The sequence below is a fragment of the Triticum urartu genome, chromosome 2 (assembly GCF_003073215.2).
Source record: "Triticum urartu cultivar G1812 chromosome 2, Tu2.1, whole genome shotgun sequence".
NCBI lineage: Eukaryota > Viridiplantae > Streptophyta > Magnoliopsida > Poales > Poaceae > Triticum > Triticum urartu.
In genome coordinates this window covers 682,631,232-682,655,533 of record NC_053023.1, presented here as the reverse complement: position 1 = coordinate 682,655,533, position 24,302 = coordinate 682,631,232, and the positions used below count along the sequence as shown (strand labels likewise).

At 47.9% G+C, this 24,302-nt stretch overlaps 1 protein-coding gene across 1 annotated transcript; it reads right to left on the bottom strand.

Moving 5' to 3' along the window:
* Positions 1–11,464: 11,464 nt before the first annotated feature.
* LOC125534086 lies at positions 11,465–11,957 on the bottom strand. The gene has a single exon (XM_048697383.1). It carries the CDS (start codon positions 11,949–11,951, stop codon positions 11,535–11,537), a length of 417 nt encoding a protein of 138 aa, XP_048553340.1. The 5' UTR covers positions 11,952–11,957; the 3' UTR covers positions 11,465–11,534.
* Between the last annotated feature and the right edge of the window lie 12,345 nt (positions 11,958–24,302).

Here is a 24,302-nt window from a genome sequence, read left to right as displayed (position 1 = left end):
GCGGAACCAGAACCTCCGTCGATGTTCAAGTGACATCGGTCGCAGCTCAAATAGCAAGAAGAGAGATGGTACCGCCAAAATCTCATTGAGACGCTCCGGCGATCCCATGCTTCCGATGCAAGTGTTTGTCGATGGTAAATCTTAGCATGACCATGGGCCCCAGACAATACACCACGAGCCTACACTGCGCCGCCTTGGCTGCAACAAGCCGTCAATATCATCGAAGATGACTTGGCTATAAGTACCGCTATCACATCCTTGGCTTAGAAGTTTCTTAACAAATAATTGCATGGTATCAGCTATCTCGTCAGTGAACATTGAGAAGTTTCTTATTAGTGACATTCTATATTCCCATTTATAATAAATGTTGCTAATCTTCATGAGTCGCTTAGAAAGGAGCAGACCCTGAATTCGAAGGCCCTAATCAGCCGGGATCCCTTTTCGCTCTGGGGGCATGTCATTGGAGGGTTCGGTGGAGGAGATTTTCGTCATCCCCAGGAGGATTGTGCTTCCGGTAAAGTGTAGAGCTTCATCCACCACTGTGCCCATGATGTCGCTCGCCAACAATGTGGCTCCCGATGCCAGCACCACGCGGATCCTAAAGGATCTCCCCACTATAAATGAGAGTGGCGAGATGGTGGCGCCCTGGGAGGAAGATGTTGCAGATTTCACCCATATAAAACTGAGAAAATTAACTCGGTAAGAAACTTTTTGGAAGCTCCGTTGCGGGATTCAGACCTAACCATTCAAGGAGAAGCAGTGGGAACGAATCCCCTTTTTTTTGCCATTGGACTTTCCAATCAAATTGGTTGTAAGACTCATAAGGATCTACTTTACGAAGATCCCATTGTATTCCAGAAGCTCGTAACATCGGTCCCGATAAGCCCCAATTTACTGCTTCTTCTCCGCTAATAAGACCTACTCCTTCAACTCGCTCTAAAAAATTGGAGGCTCATGGCATTGATGTCCCGGCCGAGGCTCAATTGAAGTTGAAGAGGCCATCACAGATATCCTGCACGGGATGTGTTGACAGTTGATAAATAGATCGAAAGTTTTTCTCGCAAAAAAAAAAACTTGAGGCATCCACATAAAGCTATAAAGACCAACACATGTGCGTGGGAAAGTTGAGGTAGAGACTTGAGTAGGCAGACATCATTGGTTCAACACGAAGCTCTCTGCCCACAGGAGGGGATTTACAAGCATAGCAGCAAAGGGAGAAATATCTCATATATTTCAGAATTTGAACCTTTAGAATGTAGGGTGGTCTCCTATTTTTATAGGACAATATATGTAGGGCAAGAGATTACAAAGTTGCCCTCCGGACTACAACATACAACGACGAGTACTATGGTATTTATAAGGAATCTTAAAGGAATATTTCTCCTGAATATCCCAGAAATTTATCCATCGGGAGTATGTCTAGAACTATCCCTTGAAGCACTTTCCTGGCTCTCTGCGACGCCACCTGAGCAGGATGCTCCCCACAAGGCGTGTAGCCTTGGAGACGATGTCCATCCTACAATGTGTGAACCGCGTATACGACGACCGCTTAGGGCACAATCTTGATGTTATTTGCGGCACTGAGCATACCTTGGACGTGACGTGCCCGTCACCCACGGAGGGAACACCTTGGTGGCCTCTTCAGCACTAGGTATACCCTTGAGATGATAAAATTGTCGTTCGTTCCCATGCGAGACATCTTGCATCTCATTATCTTGAGGCTGCGCGGAAACCCAACATGGGTCTTTTCCTATTTCTGTTGTGTAGCCGTAGCCCTTCTGAAAATTATTAGTTTGGAAAATTTTTCTGGTACTTAATTATGAGTTGCTTCAATGGATTCGTAGGGCTTTTGTCTTGATGATGACCTATCTTTTTACTTGTTACATAGCTTTGATAGCCTTTGTGTACTAGTTGGCTCGAACCCATATGTTTCCTGGGCCGAGGGAATCTGCATGGATTTTTATCTTAGTATTCCTCATTATGTTTGATGTATAGTTGGGGAAGACATTTGTTCTAAACCATTTGGTTTACTAAGAACTGTTATGGATGCAACTTATCTCTATTGCATATCCCAAGGGGCATATATATATTGCACATGACTTGGGGTATAAGGCAAGAGACATAGTCTGATAAGGACTCCTAGACCAATACTAATACTCCTTAACATGAATATGTTGCTCGGGTGAATCCGCACGGGTCTTCTCTTCGTCATGTTTTATTAGTAGCTTTGTGAACTTCGGTTTAAACCCGTTTGGTGTTAGATTGAGCAGGTTGCTCGACTTGTATAGACTCGCTCAGTCATTCTCAAAATCAGTTGTTGTATATCTAGTGTAACCTTGAATTAGGTGTTAACGAGAAATTGAGCCTCCCCGGCACCATTATGGACCACGTTGGATCCTGGATTGAGGCATTTCAAAGTCCCACGATTTGTGAACGGAGATCCCCCTACCGTTCAAGTAAGGGCCATAAAGTTTTTATGACCCTTCATACTCATGGCATCTACCTTGCATCCCAAGCACAATATAAACGAAAATGTGTCATCAAGTTAGGTGCATAGTCCCATGATGCTTTCTCAAGGCACTATGGTCCAACTATTTTCTTTCTTTTTATGGTGCATGTTGGCTTCCTGGTAGCCCTCATGAGTTGAGTAGTGAGCTTCATGGCTTCAAGTAAAGGATCCCCCCCACCCCGCCCCCTCGACTGCATGGGGAGTTTTCCAGGAAACTTGTGTGGGCAATCCAAGTAAAAAGACACAAAAAATATTTAAGTGATCTAAGCTAGTAGAATGTTTATTTATCTTAAAGAGAAAAGATATACAGGGTAACTAGTGTGTTGAGTCCTTGGGGCAGTCGTGCTCTGATACCATACTGAATTCACGCTCCAACTAACTCATCCAAAATTCCGAATTATGGGAGAGGGAAGGACATTGTACTTCAACACAGCCACCCTAACATCATGGATTTGCTGCATATTTGCCGATGAACAGTGCCAGAATTAGTGACGATTTACTATTAAATTAATGGTTTGGCTCTCCCCAATCAGTTTTAAGAGCACTTGGCCATTTTTTCTGATTCCGCCACTGGTCGTGCGTGTGGTCATTGATGATGTACATTTCATCAACTCAAAATAGTCAGGATCGCTGCTTCAATCCCGTTAGATGGATCTCTAGAAATAGGTCGACATTGTTGAGTAACGTGATTGTGCTGGAAACATAGGATAGATTAAGAAGTATTCTGGCTTGTTTTGTACTCCAAATAGATCATGTACTCCTATATATATGCCCATGAGGCTCAAGCAATACAACGAATTATTTCATCAATCTCCCTCTCTCCCTTCTAACATGGTACCAGTTTCCAGATTCTAAACCCTAACCTCCCGTCGCTTCCGCTCCGCGCGTCGCCTCCGGGGCAGTCGGCCTTCATGACTGCCGCCGGGGGCCGCGCCGCCCATACCTAGGGTTCATCCGCCGGTCGTGTCGACCGGCTGCCATAGAGAGTCTTTTTCCCTGATCCTGTGATCCGGGCTTTTCTCTCTCTCGCCGATCGCTTTGGTCAGCGTCTACTTTTTGGTTTTTCAATCTATGTGATCAGGTTTGCGTCATCCGCCGTCGTCGTCGACTCCATGCGCCTCTACTCCGACACCAGCATGACCGGTCGGCCTCTTCACCGACCTGGCAGCCTCATGCGACAGGTGGCCCCTCATGGCCGTCGTCCGCGCGTCTGGCCGCCAGTCGCCCAGACCGGGCGGCCTCGCGCGATGCGGCAGCCCATCACAGTCGTCGTCCGTGCACCGGCCCCACCGTCGATCTCCGCCGGCCGTCACCGCCTTGCTCCGACCGGGACACCTGCATCGCCCCGACCCGGCGGCCTCGCACCATGCGAAGGCCAATCATAGCCACCGTTCACGCGCGGCCCGCCCATTGATCCACGTCACCCACCTCCACCGCGTCTGCACGGCGGTCCGGCGGTCTACCTCGCCGACCTCGTCCTCAGCTACTTCGGGACGGCTGCGTCAAGCTCGTCGAATGGCTCAACTCGGGCGCCGCTGCTCCGTCGGTCGCTCGGGCCTCGCTGCTCGGGCGCCGGCGCTGCTTTGGCAGCTCGGGTGCCGGTGCTGACACGCTCGTCCGCACGACGTCCCACGCCGTCCGTCGTCGCTGGCCTCCTCCCGAACTCCGCCGTCACCATGCCTCCATCGAGCGCGATTGGCTTGATCACCCGCTCGCCGCCCCGATCCGCCCCATCAACGCCGCGCAACCCGCCTGGCCCGTCAGTTGCGCGCGCCTCCGCAGGTCCCGTGAAGATTGTCCCCGAGTCCAGTGCGCCCCTCCGCTGATCGAGCAACGGGCTGCCGCAGCGCCGCCGCCCCGTGGTTCTCCTCGCAGCTGCATCAACTCGTGCGTCGCCGCTGCGTCGCCCCTACGGGCCGTAGTGCCGCGGTACGCGGTCCCAGCCGCCATCCCGAGGTCGTCCTTGCGGTTGCACCGACCCACGCTCCGTCGGCACCGCCCCTTCGGGCCGAAGTGCCGCGGCCCACGGTCCCTGCCGCCACCCCGAGGTCTTCCTGTCGTCGCCCCGACCTGCCCGCCGTCGCTGCGTCGCCCCTTCGGGCCGTAGCGCCGCGGCCCACGGTCCACTCCGCCGTCACCGCACGTCGACCTCCTGTGGTATGCGTCGCGCCGTCTCCCTTGGCGCGGGAACGCCACCGTCCACGCCGGTCTTCGTCACGCTGTCAGGGTTCTTCGCCTACCTCGAGCACCGCCGCCGCATTCCTAACCTAGCTGCCGCCGCTGCCGTCAGGCCGCCGCCGCCGCTCTTCTTCGGCCGCCGCCGCTACCCTCGTAGCCGCCGACGCCCCTGTCCACCTCCTTGGTCTTTTTATAGCACCAGCCCGTCGCCAGCGTCATCGTCATCTACCCTGACCACTTCGTCTAATCCGACCACCTCGGACGACATCGGCCCCGCGCTGATTGGCGCCTCAACCGTCGTCGAGTTCTTCTCTGATAGCACCTCTGACTTCTTCGACATGGTGTACAGCTCGTGCAGATCTCTCGTCTACGCATGCCCGGTGCTGGCAACACCTATGCGTGCCTTCGTCCACGACGTGTCCCCGGGCATGGCAAGCCTGGTGCGGCGCTTCGTCAACTTCGTCTCCGTTCGTCTACACATGCGCGGTGCTGGCAACACCGGTGCGTGCCTTCGTCCACGATGTGTCCTCGGGCTTGGCAAACCCGCCGCGACGCGTCGTCAAAAACATCTTCTTCCCGGCGCACCACTACTTCGACACCACTGCGCCCATGCTAACTCGGCGCCCCCTTGCGCTCGCGGCTCCAAGGCGACTTCCTGACACCGGCCACCCTGACTCGACATCGACCACAGCACTCTTCGCACGGCTACCTCGACCACGGCTCCACCACCCACGCTCTCGGCTATCTCGACAACGACACAAAGGGCTACCACCTTGCTTGAGCAACCTTGTCGGTTTCCACTCCAGCCACGACTTTCGCGATGCGTTGACTGTTACAACTGTGAGGGGGTGTCCGTCAGCTTGCCTTCGGATTCTTCTTCAGTCACACCGTGTGCGTCGCTACCGTTGTGACTGCGGGGGGATGTTGAGTAACGTGATTGTATTGGAAACATAGTAGAGACTAGGAAGTACTCTGGCTTGTCTTGTACTCCAAGTAGATCATGTACTCCTATATATATGTCCATGAGGCTCAAGCAATACAACAAACTATTTCATCAATCTCCCTCTCTCCCTTCTAATAGACATGCCTTGACACTTCAGTCTATGTTCAATTGATCATGCACAACCGTCGACACTTAATCACTCATTGGATTCAATCCTGCTGCAACTTGTTGTAGGTGGCATCTCCAAATTACTATCGAGATATAATGAGACGTGGACGTCAAAGTAAACAAAGACAAATTAGCTTTATAAAGTGTGGTTTAAGATCCATAAAACGTTTGTGGGGGGCGGGGTGAGGGGGTACCGAAGTAGAGTTATTATACTGTGGAGGACCAAATCTATCAAAATCGCTTGTCACATGATGTATACTTGGATACTCCAGCATTTGTGAGGTTGTAAAAACACGTATTACATAGGAACTTATTTGATTACCTTGACAGCACTCTACTATATATACCAGCATAATGTTGAAGTAGAAATGAATTCCACAACTATGCATGGACCTATTTCTATAACCGAACAACTCTTGATTTGGGAATTTTGTTATAAGAGTGAAATAGTAGTATTTATTATGTTGATGATACATGTGGCACATCAAGGAACGTAAAATGCCAGAACATGAACAGAAAAGAAGTGCATACAACGCCGGCATTTTTCTTCCCGGCGGTGCTAGCTAGAAGGCTAAAGGCACAAGTTCAGCTTCGGCTTGTCAACCATCGCATGAACTAGAGATGATCATGGATGAGCAGGGATCCCAGGAAGTGCAGGAAGCACCACCACCGGGCTCGTAATGGTTGTGGTAAGCGGCAACTCAGGCAACCCCAAAATCTTCGACTCGTCGATGCCGCCACCTGCACCGGCACCGCGTGTAGCTGCGAGTGCGCCGTTCTTCTCGTTCAGCTCCCTCCCTTCGTAGGACACGAGCACCACCAGTAGCAGGAGCGCGACGGCGACACACTTTGCCATTACTAAGTAGTACCACACAAATTTGAACTAAAACCACAACATTTATTATGGATCGGAGGGAGTAGCATGCTATCTGGTCATGGAAGCTCATCTCTTTTTTTTTCTGCAAAATGGAAGCTTATCCCTAAAAAGTATACCATACTTTCCTTGTTTAGTGTTTTAACTTGTTTATTCCCTTTACCAGAAAAATGTCACAAGTTATTCCATGTGTGCAGGGTTATATGGGTGCAATCATCATGCAAGAACAACAACATGTGTTTCCTCCTCCTCTCTCCTACAAAACCATTGGAACTAGGGTGGTGGCATCGATCTACCTTCTCCCCGGTGAGATCAAAGCCCCCCTCTCGCTCCATAGACTTCTTAGATGACGAGGTCAGGCATCTCGTTGTCTCGTACCAGTGGTGGTAGGGTGAGATTTTTAGTTTAGGTCTCGATCCCTAGTCGTCAGTGGTAAGGCGATGGTGCTGCGTCGGCGGGGAATAAGTCCTCCACACCTTATCCTCATTTTGATGGTGCTTCTTGGCATTGTTGGGAGGCGTTTGGAGGGTGTTGTGTCCCTAGATACGAGTTTCCAGGTTTTGGTTTTTCTTCTCTAGGTTTGTCTTGATGGCATTGTCTTGAGGACTGGGTGTCGCAATTGTCTGTCTTAGTCCACTAGTCCAGTTCTGGCCGACCAAGATTGAAAACTTGGTCTCGTTGGGGAGCGTGTGAGAGTTGTCTTCCCCGGCTCATTCTGGCTGGACCCGAGGTCTTACCCAGAACTCTCCAATGTTTTCTTCTCCGGGGTGGTGAATCCTATGTAGATTGTGATCGCCGACATATTTTGGTTTACATCGACCACTTCCTGAACGGTGCTTCTACAAGCTCATGGGTCTCAAGAAGATGGAGGCCCAATCACCACAGCGAGCTTTGCTCACATTGCATTGCCGGTGGATGCAGTAAGAAGAAAACATCGCCCCCCGCTCCCCAAGGAGTTGGTTGTATTTTTTTTTCTCAATTTTGTTAGGATTTGTGATACTTAATACATGGACATTGGCCTTTCTGCAAAAAATTATGGGTGCAATCATCATCTACCTAAAGTATGGGTGCAATCATCAGCTACCTTTATGATCAAGATCTTTAACAAGCTTAGAAAAGTTACCCAGAGTAAGTAATTCCTTGGCTCAATCAAGTGCCATTAATTAATCACCTCGACCATGTGGTATGTCATTTGATTTCCTTACTTAAAGACCATGGTTTAGTTTTTGCGGGTAAAAGACCATCATTTCTTGAGCTATTTTCCGCCATGCATGCTACACTGCTTATATGATCATATCTGCTTGCATGATCATATCAAAAGACCTACGGTGGTGCATATGCCTAGGAGGGTGAACTAATAGCCAAGGAATCATAGACTAACACATGGTACTGATGTGCCTTTTAAGTAACAGTAGCACCCCGTGCCCCTCCTATATATGCTAGGAACATCTTAATTGTCTATTGATTTTACAATGATTCTAACGACAATATGTATATATAAATTTTAAAGCTAGTGATTCCCTCTTTAGAAATTAGTATTATTATTATTATTATTATTATTATTATTATTATTATTATTATTATTATTATTTGTTATTACAATTATTATCATCATCATCATCATCATCATCATCATCATGTGTATTGCTTGTATTATATGTGTTCTTTATTCGTGGAAAGGCTATCAACATTGGTATCTATGTCTGCCATTTCTAGAAATTACTTTTAGGTTGACACAAATTGATTTATTTGTGAAGATGAATGATTTCTACCCGTTCCTTCTTGGATTGCGCCACATTCAATAATCCATGATTAAACGAGACATCGCTACTGCCTAGCATTTGAGACAACTCACTTCATTTCCCATAAGTGGCTTTAACCACATTTGCATTAATTCAAATACTACAATCATCTAGCCTTCTTCAATGCATGTAAAGTAGAATTATGGTAGTAACACCAGTGTTGCTTTCGTCAACTGAAAGTTAGTTTGAATAGATTCTCTCGAGGCTGCAGATACTAAAAGTGAAACAACGCCGGATGGATTAGATAACTTCCATTATCTAGTTCGGCGGCCGAACTAGAATTAAGCTACCTATTTTGAAGAAAATGAAAAGTTACTCGGTCTCCTTATCTTTGTATCTCACAATTCTCTTAGCTCACAATACAAACACGAATTATTACCTCTAATAAAATAGTAAATCTAAATAGGACAGTCTCATGTATAATCCAATTTAGATCTCGACTATCTATGTTGCTCATCTAATTGACTAATCTAGCATAGGTACAACCAAGTTATTTGCTATATAAACGCTAGGATGTTAAAATTACTACCACTACCACCACCACCACCACTACTACTATTATCATCATCATCATCATCATCATCATCATCATCATCATCATCATTATTTTCATTGTTGTTGTTGTTATTTGTCATCACCATGTTCCTTGTGCCCTGATGAGGTCGAAGTTGCTCATGCGGGGCTATGGTCATCTCTGGCCGACCCAGATGGCCAAGTTTCTGGCGCGGATCATGGCAACGGCGATTCTAGCAAAGGGGACCTGGCGCCACCAAAGACGGCAACTATTGTCGAAGGCTCCTCTTCTGGTGCTGACGGTGCATCGTCCGCTTGCTGCTATCCTTTTGGTCTGGTGAAGGCTGTGGTCGCATAGCCAAGGGAGGGTCCCTGGATATACATGGGATGAAGGGCTCGTCCTTGTTGTCATGTGCCTTCGGCAAGTTTTCCATGTCCTTGATATTCCATGATGCGAGGTATGTGCAAGCTGACACATTCAAGAGGAGAACTCATGGTCGATGCTTCCATTTCTGGGCTCCTGCTGTGACCCGTTTAGATGCCTCAATAGTCTTCGCTCAAGGCACCGTGAGAAGGATTGTTCTCTGCGTCGCTCCTCCGTTGGAGATGTTTGTTATTGTGCACGTGACCCCCCCCCTCCCAGCTCTGCCTCGCCCTTCCTCAGAGGCGTGCTCTCGGGCTTCGGTTGTTTCTCCCACAATGTGTGTCCAAGCTCCTGAGTTTGCAAGGATTTTTGAAGCTTCAAGTGAAGGTTGTGTTGATCATGATGGTGTGGTAAAGTCCGGTGATGCTATGCTTGACTCGTTTGGTGATGAGCTTTAAAACTTAGTGGAGTTAACACTCCACCCACTGCGCAAGCTGGAGGACTCGTTCCCCCTGTGGTTGGCACGTGTGACCAATCTTTTGGAGCTGTCGGAGGCGTTCAATGGTGAGCATGGGTTGAGCCCAGCCTCCTTGCAAGGACCTTTCTCCTTTGACGCCGGCATTCATGGTTCGACGCTAGCTAGCTGAAGATGGGAACCAAGGTGTTGATGACATTGGCAACAAGGTTGGGTTGGTGCCTTCATTGTTTGTTAGCCATTAGTATGTGCCTTCCTCTCCGCTTCTTTTTCTTTTGGGAGTAGCCTGCAAGATGATTCGCCGGGTGGCTTTCATGGCATGCCATCTGCAGTGTCCTTGTTGGCTTGTTGAGTCTGTGTACGGGTTTGACCGTCGATGTTATCGGTTTTCGCCCAATTTTCCTGTAATTAGCAGGCAGCTATATTCTTCTTAATTAATGTAAAAGCAAGCTTTTGCCTCTGTTTCCAAACTATATATTATTAGTTAGTGAGTAATGCTACACCTACGAAAGTTTTGTTACGTGTTTAACATAATCAGCCGGATGGGGGATTAGTAATGGAGATAGGGGAGGAACAGGCCCACCCCCTTGAAATTCAAGGGGGAGGAGAGTTAGTTAAGGAAATTTATGAGGAGTTTAGTAAGCTTACGTAGATGTAGTATTATCGTTAGTTAGTAGTATTCATGTTATCATTGATGTTGTTATTATAATTATTTTTATCTCCATCGATGATGTATCTCTCTCAATACAAAATCAAACCAACCCAAAATTATTTAATATAATTTATTGCTATAAAGTTGAGGATTACAAATCCGATTAAGCTATTCAAACTTTTTTGGGGTTTACATGTATCGTCATATATATGGATAGCTTATGAATTTCTATACAATCACCTTCCAATTTGACATGTTAAAATGAACTCGATGAGTGATATTTTTTGTGACCTCTTTGATTTCACCCACAAATAATCCATAATGCAAAAGTGGCTACATTTTTCATGATGCCAGTACACTGATTGGTCCCTTGGTGGAGGGAGGTAGAGAGCATGTGTTATTGCATGTGAGTAGAAATCGAAATAATGTCAGCCATGTTCTTGGGCAGATGGGTGACGCTGGCCCCAGGACTGCTGTATGGCTGAGGCAGGGGCCTGACGAGGTAGCTGGACTCGTGGCAAAGGACTGTAATGCTCCTAGTTGATTGAATGAAAAATTTTACCCCGCAAAAAAAATTTCACGACCCACACACACACACAAAGAAAACTCCAAATCCGGGAGAGACTTGATAAGAGATACCCATGCTCCATGCATATCCCTATTGATCCAGTCACCTTAACGCTTTCAAAGCATTGGAGTTACTGCAACGAAATTTGCTACCCCGGAACATGAACGACTCTGAACATGGGACTTGGTGATTAGAGTGACGAAATAGGACATCGATTATGCAGCCAGTTGAGATTTGCATCCCAGAAGACGATCACACAAACATAGTAATTATTATTTATTGATGATACATGTAGCACATCAAGGAACGAAAAATACGACAACATGAACTGGAAATAGATACAGATGACAGTTGATACAGGCGCTCAGTACCGAACATGGACATGAGCAAAACGCCCGCTTTTTTCTTCCCGGCGGTGCTACCTATAGAATCTAAAGCGACAAGGCGAGCTTTAGCTTCCTGTTAGGCAGCACATGAGCCAGAGATGATCATGGGCCAATAGCAGGGATCCCAGGAACCACCACCAGCGGGCCGGTAATGGTGCTGGTTCCCGTACCGATTCCCCCGAGCACAGGCAAGTCCAACGCCTTAGACTCGCCGACGCCGCCACCCGCACCTACGACACGCGTCGCTGCAACCTTCTCATTCAGCTCCCTCCCTTCGCAGGACGCGAGCACCACCAGTAGCAGGAGCGCGACGGCGAGACACTTTGCCATATTGCTAACCGGGAGGCTCTGATGTACTGAGGAGATAGTGTTGTTTGGATGTGTTTGAGTGAGCTTGGGCTTAGCATCGTGTGTACGCTGCTTCTTATAGGCGAGTTGCAGGGGGGTGGCGGGGTGGCCGTGCCCGTGCCTCGTCCGCGCAGACGAGGAGGATGGTACTAGTAGGTAGAGGTGCGACATGCTGGCCCGTCCTTCTCAGGTCACGGGCGGGCGAGAGATGCAATGATGCATGCTGCAGGTATGGCCGCATGTCGACGTCGATGGATTGGAATGAAGCGGATGGAATTATTGTCCTTGAATCCGTGCTGACTTTTCTTATCGCACGCAGTCGATCGAGAAGGCCAACCAGTCGAGGTGAGTCAATTGGTGTGTTTCTTCGGTAGAAAATGGAAATGGAAATGGAAAATGGAAATGTGATTGCTGCAGCGGGTCAAATGCCCAAATATCAGGAGAAAATAAATAAAAAAGAACAGCCCACCGTAGAAGGAAAGGGCCCAGGCTCAAGTACTACTCTCACGTAGGAGTACACCGTAGTTGTTTGTCTCAAAGTAAAAAAAAGCGTACACGGTAGTTGTGTCTCCTCTAATACCTTGGTTTCCAATCTGCTCGACCCCAGTCTTGCGATCGAGAAAACCTACTCGCTGCCGCCGGCCACTACTAGATCGTCTACCGTTGAGAAGGGAAGGGAACAAACGGACAAGCATCGTCACACCGATCCACAGTGCATCCCGGCCGCATGGGTGAGCGACCAAGCAGGAACTCCATCCAATTCAAATTAATTGACGCTATTTTAGTATAATTTTAATACAAAGTTGTGCTAACACGGTGTCAGAATCGGAGGAATAAGTTTATTTTCAGTGTTAGATTAGTTTGCGTTTTATAATGTAATTCTATAACTGCAGACATTGAAAACTAATTAGCAAACTCTCGATTCTCCCAGCTTTGTACCTCCCCATCGATCATTGTGTTAGCCAGCAAAAGGAGGATTGACTAGCCACAATGAAGAGTAACATACACATATTCCTAGACTATGTTACCATCTTCATAATGGGTAGTAATTTAAGTGTGGTAACATGCAAAGATTCATTTATTACGAACCGGGACTAAAGGCCCTCCACGTGGCCGCTGCCTGGAGGTCCACCTTTAGTCCCGGTTGGTTCTGAATTATTTTAACCTCTAATCTCTAATCACCCCTCATCACTGCTCAATTTAATCTCTAATCACCCCTCATCATTCCAAATCATCTAACTTCCCGGACGGTCACCCATCCTCCCACTCCCCCAGCCTGAGCATGCTTAACTTCCGGGTTCTATTCTCCCTCGTTTCCAAGTTTGCACTTATTGTTTTGCTGACAATAGTAAGATGTCAATCCTATTAACCCTCAGGAGTTTAGCTTGAGCATGAAGTCACACATTTCACTGTTTGAGTATAAAACTATTGTTTAAAAAACAATAATTATTTAGTAACACTAATATTTCTTGACTAAGTAGTTTGACCACAGTTTGACCAGATTTGACCAAAATTCAAAAAAACTGAAATAATTATTTAGTAACACTAATATTTTTGAATAATTATTTAGTAACACTAATACTTCTTGAATAAGTAGTTTGACCATAGTTTGACCAGATTTAACGATTTTTTTTAAAAAAAACTAAAATTTGAGCATAACTTTTTTTCCTTTTGTAATTTGAGGATTCTACAAATTTGCAAACAGGCCGTAGGCTGTCAAAATCGGATGCGGATTTTCCTGCTGAATATTTTGACATATTATACTTTTTTTCTGACATCGTATGCAAAAGTTATAGCCGTTTTACATTTTCCCTACACTTTTTGTAAAACATGTCCAAATTTAAGTTTTTAAATTTTCCTAACTAGTAGATGTAGTAACATAACTACATCTCGAAGGATTTTAAGTTTTGAAGTTTTTATCATTTTCTTTTGCTTTTTACAAAACTGAAAAGGCGATACACGCGCGCGGGAGGGGGGGGTAGGATTTGAAAATTGCACCATTAGTATCGGTCCGTGGCACGAACCGGTAATAAAGGTCTAACCTTTAATACCGGTTGGTGCCACGAACCGGTACTAATGCCTCAAACCCATTAGTACCGGTTCGTGGCACGAACCGGTACTGATGGGCATTGCACCCTTTAGTCCCGGTTCGTGGCACTAACCGAGACTAAAGGTCCCATTTGAACAGGGAGTAATGCCTGTACGGTGCCCTAGCCGCTCGAACCGGGACTAATGCTCACATTAGTCCCGGTTCGTAATGCAACCGGAATTAATGCTCTTTTCTGGCCAAACCAAAGCCCATGTTTTCTACTAGTGTGGTGCACATTGATTATATGTATAAAAAACAACTTCCTCTGGGCGGTCATTATCTCATACACCTCTCGAAACGTGTTTTCGTCCCGCTTTATAGATTTAGCAATTACGAAACCATACACCCGTCCCCACATCGCTCCCACACGGAGTGACGGGGGCGGAACCGTGGTCATGAGAGACCAACCGCCACCACAGGGCAACAGCTGGAAAAGCCCGTGGCGCCGCGGTGCCGGCTAGGTCGCGGGCCGCGAGATGTGGGCTTGGTTGCATTGTGGCTCGAGCTGGCACTAGCAGTGCGGTGAAGTTGTCATGTGTGGCGGCATTGAGTCTCGTGCGGAGTCACACAGTGTTGTGGCATGGTGGTGCAGAGGTGTGGCGTATTCCCAGAGGCGTGGCGTAGTGGTTGTGTGGACGTGTGCGGGGGTGGTGGGTGGTGGGTGGCTGAGTCGAGGTATCCGCAACGACTGTTGGTTAGGGCCAAGCGAACGGGTGCCAGAGCTTCGAGTCCAATGAGCTTCCGCTCTAGCAGCCTGCCCCCGTGGTGCCTCGGGCCAGATCTTACCGGCGGGTGGTAGAGGTTACCTGGCGATGTCCTCGGTGCTTTCCGACATTGAGAGGCACAATGTCGGCACTGGTGTGTGCATGACAGGTGGGGTGGGTGTGAAGATAGGGGGTATGGTAGACCAGGTGGACTGGCCTGTTTTGGTTTGGGTGAGTGAGGCTGCCGACGAAAATCATTATTCAGTTGTGGCCGGGATCGTCGACGACGACACTTGCACGTGACATTCCCTTGTTGGAGGTGTCGGCATAGCAGTTCTTACCTTCCCTCCTGATATGCTATAGAGGAAACCCTAAATTTTGTTCTCCTGGATTGGGCGATGACATGCTATTAGGTTTGCTTAGCGCCGCATTTCGCTCTTGGGGGCATCATCATGGAGATGGATCTGGCTGGAGGAAAACATGGCTCGAGATTGGATGTTTGTGGTTGGTGTGGCAACATCCATGGTGCGAGCGAGGTATGGGTCAGGAAAAGATTGTGGTAGTTGATGCTTCGACGTGTCTGTGGCGTCGTCGCGGTCTATTTGTTGGCGAGAAGTCAAACCTACGGTAGCGAGCCCCGTGTGGTTATGATGGCCAGCAGCAGGTGGTGGTCCGGCTCATCGATCCTTCACACAAAGCTAACGTTTGCATATATATTTCTCTGCGATAGCTTGGCTTCGTGCTTGAAGCTTCCTTGCCACTGGTGCGTGTGGCCGAACTTTTGGCATGGCTGGCATTGTTTCATGTGCTCGTCGTGGGGAGCCTCGCCTTTTGTTGGATGCATTGAAGTCAGAGTCGCTTGTTTAGGGTGAAGTGATAGTGATGACAAATGATGGTTTGCAGACAAGCTCATGGCGTTTATTTCTTCCATGGCATGTGTATTTTTTGGGAAAGGGGTCAGGCCCCGGCCTCTATATCAGAATGATGCATACGGCCATATTATTAATAATAAGCAAAATGTTCCACAAAGGTTTTCAGGTCTGAAAAGCAGAAAAGCTCACAAAGAGTAAAAGCATCATGACAGGAAAAGCCACAGCCATCAGGCAAAAATATAAGATAGGGATCTAAAAACCTAACATATTATATGACCCCATTCAAACCGGTTGAAAATATCCCGAGCTACCGTCTCCCATCAGACAGATCCAGTAACCAAACGCTCCCTGGCCTTCGTCGGAGTGAGTAGCGATCACATACGGATGAGTGTAGTGGCCCGGAAGATAACCTGCAAGAAATGAATTTTTGTTGTTCTGTTAAAAACCAAATCGTTTCTGCAGTTTCATATAGCTCATAATAAAGCACATACTCCTACACGGATATGTTTCGCGGTTTCGGGGTCTAACCCATCTAACCATGTCCCAAATAACGTGTTGATAGTATTCGGAGGAGTAATATTAAAAGCTAAGTGCATCATCCGCCACAAAATTTTTGCCAAGGGACATTCGAGAAAGAGGTGTTTGATGGATTCATCCTTATCACAGAAACTACATCTTGTAGATCCTGTACAATTGCGTTTTACCAGATTATCCTTAGTTAGTATAACTTTTTTATGTACAAACCACATAAACACTTTGATTTTTAGAGGTACTTTGACTTTCCACACATGTTTCGAACGAGGAATAACACTAGAGTTGATAACATCCAAATACATGGATTTAACCAAAAACTCTCCATTCTTTGTTAGTTTCTAGCTCAACCGGTCGGGTTGTTAAGAAAGCTCGACCTCCATCAGTCTTCGGACTAAGTGGAGCCAAGCTTCCCAACGATTTCCCGCTAGCGTCCTTCGGAATTGGAAATTCAGAGGATTGGACTGTAATACTGTTGCAACATAAACTTCTCTTCGCTGCACGATATTATAGAGAGAGGGATATTGGAGTGCAAGCGGCGTCTCCCCGAGCCATGTGTCCTCCCAGAACCTCGTGGTAGTACCGTCTCCAACTATAAATTTTGTCCTGTTGAAAAAGGTTGATTTCACTCTCATCAGTCCTTTTCAAGAAGGCGAATCAGTCGGCCTCCGTGTCACATGGGACAATGTTTTGGAGTTAAGGTACTTGTTCCGCAAGATTTGTGCCCACGTGGCCTCCGTCTCCACAGATAGCTTAAACAACCATTTGTTGAGTAAACATCTGTTCTTCACCTCTAAGTTTTCAATGCCGAGACCCCCTTGGTCTTTCGGTTTGCAAATAATATCCCATTTAGCAAGTCTGTATTTTTGTTTTAATTCATCGCTCTGCCAGAAGAATTGAGATCGATAGAAGTCTAGCCTTTTCGTGACTCCAACTGGTATCTCAAAAAAGGACAAAATAAACATAGGCATACTCGTAAGAACCGACTTAATGAGAATTAATCGGCCTCCGTATGACATAAGCTTGCCCTTCCAGCAACTTAGTTTTTTTTTCAAATCGATCTTCAATGCACTTTCATTCTTTGTTAGAAAGCTTGCGATGGTGAATTGGTATACCCAAATATGTGAAGGGACAAAGAAACATAGGCATACTCGTAAGATCCCAATTCGCATCCGAACAATTGTTTGTACGCATCTTGTTCATCTTTGGCTCTTCCAAAACAGAACAATTCACTTTTATGGAAGTTAATCTTTAACCTCGATAATTTCTCGAACAAACATAACACAAGTTTCATGTTTCTTGCTTTAGCCAAATCATACTCCATGAAGATCATAGTATCATCAGCATACTGAAGGATTGACACTCCGCCATCCACTAGATGCGGAACTAGGCCACCTACTTGGCTGTCTTCCTTAGCCCTTCCTATTAGGATTGGCAACATGTCGATCACTATGTTGAAAAGAATCGGTGACATCGGGTCACCTTGCCTCAGGCCTTTGTATGTCTGAAAGTAGTAACCTATGTTGTCATTCACTTTAATTCCAACACTCTCTTTTTGCACTAGTAGAAAACGGAGATTTAAAACCGGTTCGTAAGGGCCTTTAGTGCCGGTTCCATAACCGGCACTAAAGGGTGGGCTCTAAAGCCCACCTACTTGGCTGTCTTCCTTAGCCCTTCCTATTAGGATTGGCAACATGTCGATCACTATGTTGAAAAGAATCGGTGACATCGGGTCACCTTGCCTCAGGCCTTTGTATGTCTGAAAGTAGTAACCTATGTTGTCATTCACTTTAATTCCAACACTCTCTTTTTGCACTAGTAGAAAACGGAGATTTAAAACCGGTTCGTAAGGGCCTTTAGTGCCGGTTCCATAACCGGCACTAAAGGGTGGGCTCTAAAGCCCACCTACTTGGCTGTCTTCCTTAGCCCTTCCTATTAGGATTGGCAACATGTCGATCACTATGTTGAAAAGAATCGGTGACATCGGGTCACCTTGCCTCAGGCCTTTGTATGTCTGAAAGTAGTAACCTATGTTGTCATTCACTTTAATTCCAACACTCTCTTTTTGCACTAGTAGAAAACGGAGATTTAAAACCGGTTCGTAAGGGCCTTTAGTGCCGGTTCCATAACCGGCACTAAAGGGTGGGCTCTAAAGCCCACCTACTTGGCTGTCTTCCTTAGCCCTTCCTATTAGGATTGGCAACATGTCGATCACTATGTTGAAAAGAATCGGTGACATCGGGTCACCTTGCCTCAGGCCTTTGTATGTCTGAAAGTAGTAACCTATGTTGTCATTCACTTTAATTCCAACACTCTCTTTTTGCACTAGTAGAAAACGGAGATTTAAAACCGGTTCGTAAGGGCCTTTAGTGCCGGTTCCATAACCGGCACTAAAGGGTGGGCTCTAAAGCCCCCCCCCCTTTAGTACCGGTTCGGCACGAACCGGCGCTAAAGTGCCACCACGTGGCGTGAGCTCGCGCCCTGGTATGGGGGACCTTTAGTACCGGTTGGTATTACCAACCGGTACTAAAGGTTTTTTTTGAAAATTTTGGATTTTTTTATTTTTAATTTTTCTGAATTATTTGATGATTTAGTCTCTAATCACCCCTCTTAACTGCTCAAGTGTGGATCACTCATTCCAAATCGCCTAACTTCCCGGCCGGTCACCCATCCTCTCACTCCCCCAGCCTAAGCACGCTTAACTTCGGAGTTCTATTCCCCCTACATTCCAAGTCTGCACTTGTTGTTTTCCTGACAAATGTAAGCTGTCAATCCTATTAACCCTCAGCAGTTTAGCTTGAGCATTAGGTCACACGTTTCACCGTTTGAGTTTGAAACTATTATTCTAAAAAACAGTAATTATTTAGTAACACTAATATTTCTTGAATAAGTTTGACCATAGTTTGACCACAGTTTGACCATAGTTTGACCAGATTTGACCAAAATTCAAAAAATTGAAATAATTATTTAGTAACACTAATATTCTTGAATAATTATGTAGTAACATTAATACTTCTTGAATAAGTAGTTTGACCAGATTTAACCATTTTTTTAAAAAAACTGAAATTTGACCATATCTTTTTTCCTTTTGGAATTTGAGGATTCTAAAAAATTGCAAACAGGCCGTAGGCGGTCTCCATCGGATGCGGATTTTCGTGCAGAATTTTTTGATATATTATACGTTTTTTCCGACATCGTATGCAAAAGTTATAGCCGTTTTACATTTTTCCTACACTTTTTGCAAAACATGTCCAAATTTAAGTTTTTAAATTTTCCTAACTAGTAGATGTAGTAATATAACTACCTCTCAAAGGATTTTATTTTTTGAAGTTTTTATCATTTTCTTTTGATTTTTTCTAAACTGAAATGGCGATACACGGGGGGAGGGGGGTAGAGTTCGAAAATTGCCCTATAGTCCCGGTTTGTGTCTCCAACCGGGACTATAGGTCAGACCCCTTTAGTACCGGTTTGTGCCACGAACCGGTACTAAAGGTGATCGTGGAGCCCCGGCCTGACGCCAGCCTGCCACCACCCCATTAGTACCGGTTCGTGGCACGAACCGGTACTAAAGGTTCAACACGAACCGGCATTAATGCATAGCCGTTCGAACCGGCACTAATGGTACCATTAGTACCGAGCCAAAATCGAACCGGCACTAATGTGTCTCACATTAGGTCCTTTTTCTACTAGTGTTGCGTGAAAGAATCAACCTGGTTCCTCCAGGCCTGATCAAATCCTTTCATGCGCAAAGCCTGCTGAAGGAATGGCCATTTGACTTTATCGTATGCTTTTTCAAAATTCACTTTGAAAACCACCCCATCTAGTTTTTTCGTGTAGATCTCATGAAGCGTTTCATACAGAACTACAACCCCTTCTAGAATGTTTCTGTCTAGCATAAAACCAGTTTGGAAAGGCTGCACTACAGTGTGCGCAATCTGTGTAAGCCTATTTGTCCCTACCTTGATGAAGATTTTGAAGCTGACATTAAAAAGACGAATATGTGGGCTTGTTGTGGCAGTTTTTCTCATGGTTTTCTGCAATAACCGGGCGACTCTTGTCTTTAATTAATGAGATGAGGCAAAGTTTTGCCTCTGTTTCAAAACTACAAATAGAAAAATCACTTTGCTTCTTTTTTATTAGGTATGGCGCCCCAAGAAAAGAGCTTAGTGGGGTGCATCGAGATGTAGTATTTTATTGCCGGGTGAAATATCTTTTTATGGGAATTTTCTGCTTTATTCAATTATTATGCCTTGGTAGAATTAGAGTTTAACACACCCAAAATACAATCCGAAGCAACATGCAACCATGTCCTGCAACTTTTATTCAAGCAACCACCTAGCTAGAGTGTGCGACCCCTTTTAGCAGTACGTCCTTGATCTCCTCGACAGGGAAAATATCAAGTGATACGGCCGTTCACATGATACGCTGCTCAGGAAGCACACGGTCCGTTGGATCTGGGTTGAAGGGACTTGATCAACTCACTTGTCTATTTTCATGTGCCCCCTGGTACATTTGCAGTCTGGTCCCTAGAATCAGTCTATGCTTACAAAATTACAGACAGATTTCTACATCTCTCCTCCAGATCCCCCATCGTCGGCTGTCCTGCCCCATATGCGGTGATGTAATCTGTATCAAATCAAAAGACATGGCTTAATCAAGATTACAGCCCATCATTAGGAGGACACTGCAAATACCAGTACAGTATTCCCTTTTTCATAGGTTTATCCATTGGAATGCAAAGAAGAGATGCCGTTGAGACATGCTAATCCTCCCTAAATGGCATACTTGATAAGTACAAGCAGACGTAAGTGTATTGCCTTCCGTTTGCATTGCCCACTTCTCCTGAAAGACTTGTAGCAACGCACTCATAATACAATAGTCATCAGCACTATGTGGACAACAACCACAGCAGTTGGAGGATGTACATTGAGGTCCGACTGCTGCTGCCCGTATAGATAATTGACCTGTAGCTCGAGGTCAGCAACCGGCGGCGATTGGACATGGGCTTTGGTATCCGTCGGTGCCTTCGATCCATGCGCCGTGGTGTGCGACATCCAGTACAAAATCTAAAGAAGCACAATCACGAAATCAAAACGCTAGAAAATGGCCTAGATGCCAAAGAAAAAGGAGGCGCTACCTCTTCCTGATCTTCACTGGCTAGTGTTTCTAGCTCCCGCGACGCGATTGGATCCAGCGGCGGCGGGAAGAGATCCATCTCGGATCACTTGCAACTGTCAACAGTTCGTACCGGCTGTGCGCAGACGATTCGGCATGCGTGCGACATCCCTATAAGCTTCTCTGGATTGGGGGATGCGCAATGGTGGCCGGCGGCACTACGACATGACCTAGCAGCGGCGACGGCGGCAGCGGTGGTCGGGAAACAAATAGAGAAACGTCGCAGAGAACGAACGGATGTGCACCTTACTGCTGAATTACAGAGTAACCTAGGGTGTTTTCTGCATTCTTTCCAATGCAAACTGAGCCTTTTCAATCCTGTGCCTTCCGTCCAGATCCAACGGCCCATATAGTCCCGTATCAGGGGATCATGTCACGCCCGGTATCATCAGATATGCACTCCCACTTGTGGCTAGGCTGTCATTGCCTTCTGAGGGCATCTTCAGCCGTTGGCCCCCAGGGGACGCCTAAAATCACCGCCTGGGGTGAGCCGGCGCAAAAATTGGACCTAAGGGCGAGTTGGTCCCCAGCCGCCGGCCCCAGGGCCGCCCTCAGTCACGTTTTAAAATAAAAGAAGTTCGGCTTAAACACGATAAAATTCGGCCAAACACGATAAATTTCGGCACATTTCGGCGAAGTTTGCGGATTTTCATTACATAGCACATATACATATAAACTAATCTAAAGGAAAAAACTGGCTGAAGTCACCGCCGTCGCCGCCATCGTCGTCGTCGGCCTTCTCCTCCTTGACGCGGGCGCCCCTACTGGACCCCTGCCCGGCGTCGCCATGGCGGACTGGTGGCGGCGCATCGTCGTCGCTGTCGCAGATGACGACGACTCCGCCTTCGTCGCGGCCGCGTCGACGCTCCGCGAAGCGAAGCAGGGCGGCGCGCTGGCGCTCCTTCGCCTTCTCCAGGCGCTTCTTCTCCATCGCTATGGAGTCACTGCGCGCCCATTCCAGGGCCACGTCGTCGTCGTCGAGCTCCGTCGTCACCGGCGCGGCCGGCTCCTTCTTCACCGGCGCGAGCCCCGGCTCCGTCTTCACCGGCGCGAGCCCCGACGAGTAGGAGCCGACGAAGCGCGGAGGAGGAGCCGACGAGTAGGCGCGCCGGCCGCCCTCGTTGATGACGATGCCGGCGCTGCGAGTGCGCCGGCCGAGCGGCGTCTCCGCCGCGGGCTCGGCCTTGACGCCGAGCAGGGCCGGAGTGCCGGAGGAGTGCGATGAAGATCGGGAGGAGGAAGAAGAGGAGGAGGACCCGAACCTCCTTGGCGCCCATGGCCCAGCGCGTCGGTGCTGCACCGGGGCGGCCGCCCTCACCGGGTACGCCAATGGCGGGTCGTTGCCGCCCTCGAGGTACGTCAGCACGCCCTCGAGTGTGCGGCCGGGGACGCCCCACCACAGGTGGCGCCCCTCGCTGTTCTGCCGGCCGCCAACCACCGACGCGCCGTTGATGGACGCCAAGCGTTGCTGCTGGCGGCGCTCGAAATACGCCGCCCAAGCCGCGTGGTTGTCGGCGGCGTACTGGGGGAGGGAGAGTTGGGCGTCGGTGAGGGAGGCGCGCACGACCTCGACTTCCTCGGTGAAGTACTTCGGCTTCGCCACGGCGTCGGGCAACGGGGGAATGGGCACTCCCCCAGCGCTGAGCCTCCACCCCGTCGGCCCAGCGCGCATGTCCGGCGGCGCCGGGATGTTCGCCTGGAACAGGAGCCAGGACTCCTGTTCGCGGAGCGAACGGCGGCCGAAGCCGTTGGCCGCCGCCTCGTCTCCGGGGAAGCGTTCCGCCATGGCGACGGGCTCGGGAGAGGTAGAGAGATAGAGGAAGGGGCTGGGCGGTGGCGCTCAGGAGAGGTAGGGAGAGGGAGGAGCTGGGCGGCGGCGAGGGGCGGGGCTGGTGTGGGCACAGGCGAGTGCAGGCCACCGGCTATATAGACGTGCCGCACCCGTGTGTACGCGTGCGAGGGAGGGGAGGTATCGGCACGCCGTCCCGTGACGCGCCGCCCGTGAGGAATTAATGGCAAGGCTGACCGGCGGCAGCCTTGGCATTGATTCCCCACGGGAACCGAGGCCGTTGGGGGAAGACGAGGCGCCGTGTCGCTGACGTGGCGGGCCCGCGACTGTTTCGCGCCAAAATAGTTCGCCCCGGCGCCCCCGGGCGCCCCCCAGCGCGCCGGGTTCGATCTGGGTTCGCCGGCGCTGTTTTCGGCCCAGGCCGGCGAAAATCGGGCTCCTGGGGGCACGAAAAAATCGCCTGGGGAGGCCTTCCTGGGGCGCGGCTGGAGATGCCCTGACAATCAGTCTCGAGAACAAGTTGTCGCACACCCACCTTAGTAGACAGTTGGACCGCTCGTCTACACACCAACAACTAGGCCAGATCAGGAGAACCAGCCAGAGGGAAAAGGTTGTGAGCCCTGGTGAGGAACCTGCCATGGTGATTGGAGCATTTTATTGTTACTCCCTTCTTCCATCTATATAGGGCCTAATACAATTTTTTAGGCTAACTTTGACCAAATATTAGAGCAATAATATATGACATGCAACTTACACAAAGCACATCGTTAAATTCTTGTGTGAAAGAGCTTTCAATGATATAATTTTCACATTGTGCATGTCATGTACTATTAATCTTGTCAATAGTCAAAGGCGGTCTTAGAAAACACATTAGGCCCTATATAAATGGAAAGAGGGAGTAGCGAAATTTCATTGGGAGGAAATAGTTGCTAGTTTCCCAATTATTGAGATTTGGCAACGGCCTCACGACGTTCCAGCACCAGCGTCGGGGCCAACGCCAAATTTCACACTGGGCAACGTTATTGGCACACATTGTTGGTGCTCTAAGACACTAAGTGTAATGTCATCTATGAAAATGTGTGGAAGTTCGTTTGATGTATGTTCGGAACTAGGGATGCAGGTGTGTTATATAGAGATAAAACACAAGATATCTAATTAGGCTATATCGACGCACCCCTGTGTCATGTCTTTGTTGGAGGTGGTGGATCGAAGATTCGCTTTGGGGATGAGAACCTCAAGGTCAACCTTGGGTTAGACTCGTCATCATCGATGCACATGCAGTGATTTCTTCTTGAAGGTATAGCCTAGGAGTTGTGATTTTTTTTTTTGTTTTGAGTTTGTTTTTTTCACACGGTTAGTGGT

Excerpts from the sequence above, each read along its gene's own strand:
- LOC125534086 (XM_048697383.1), bottom strand. The coding sequence starts at position 11,951 with ATGTCGCACCTCTACCTACTAGTACCATCCTCCTCGTCTGCGCGGACG.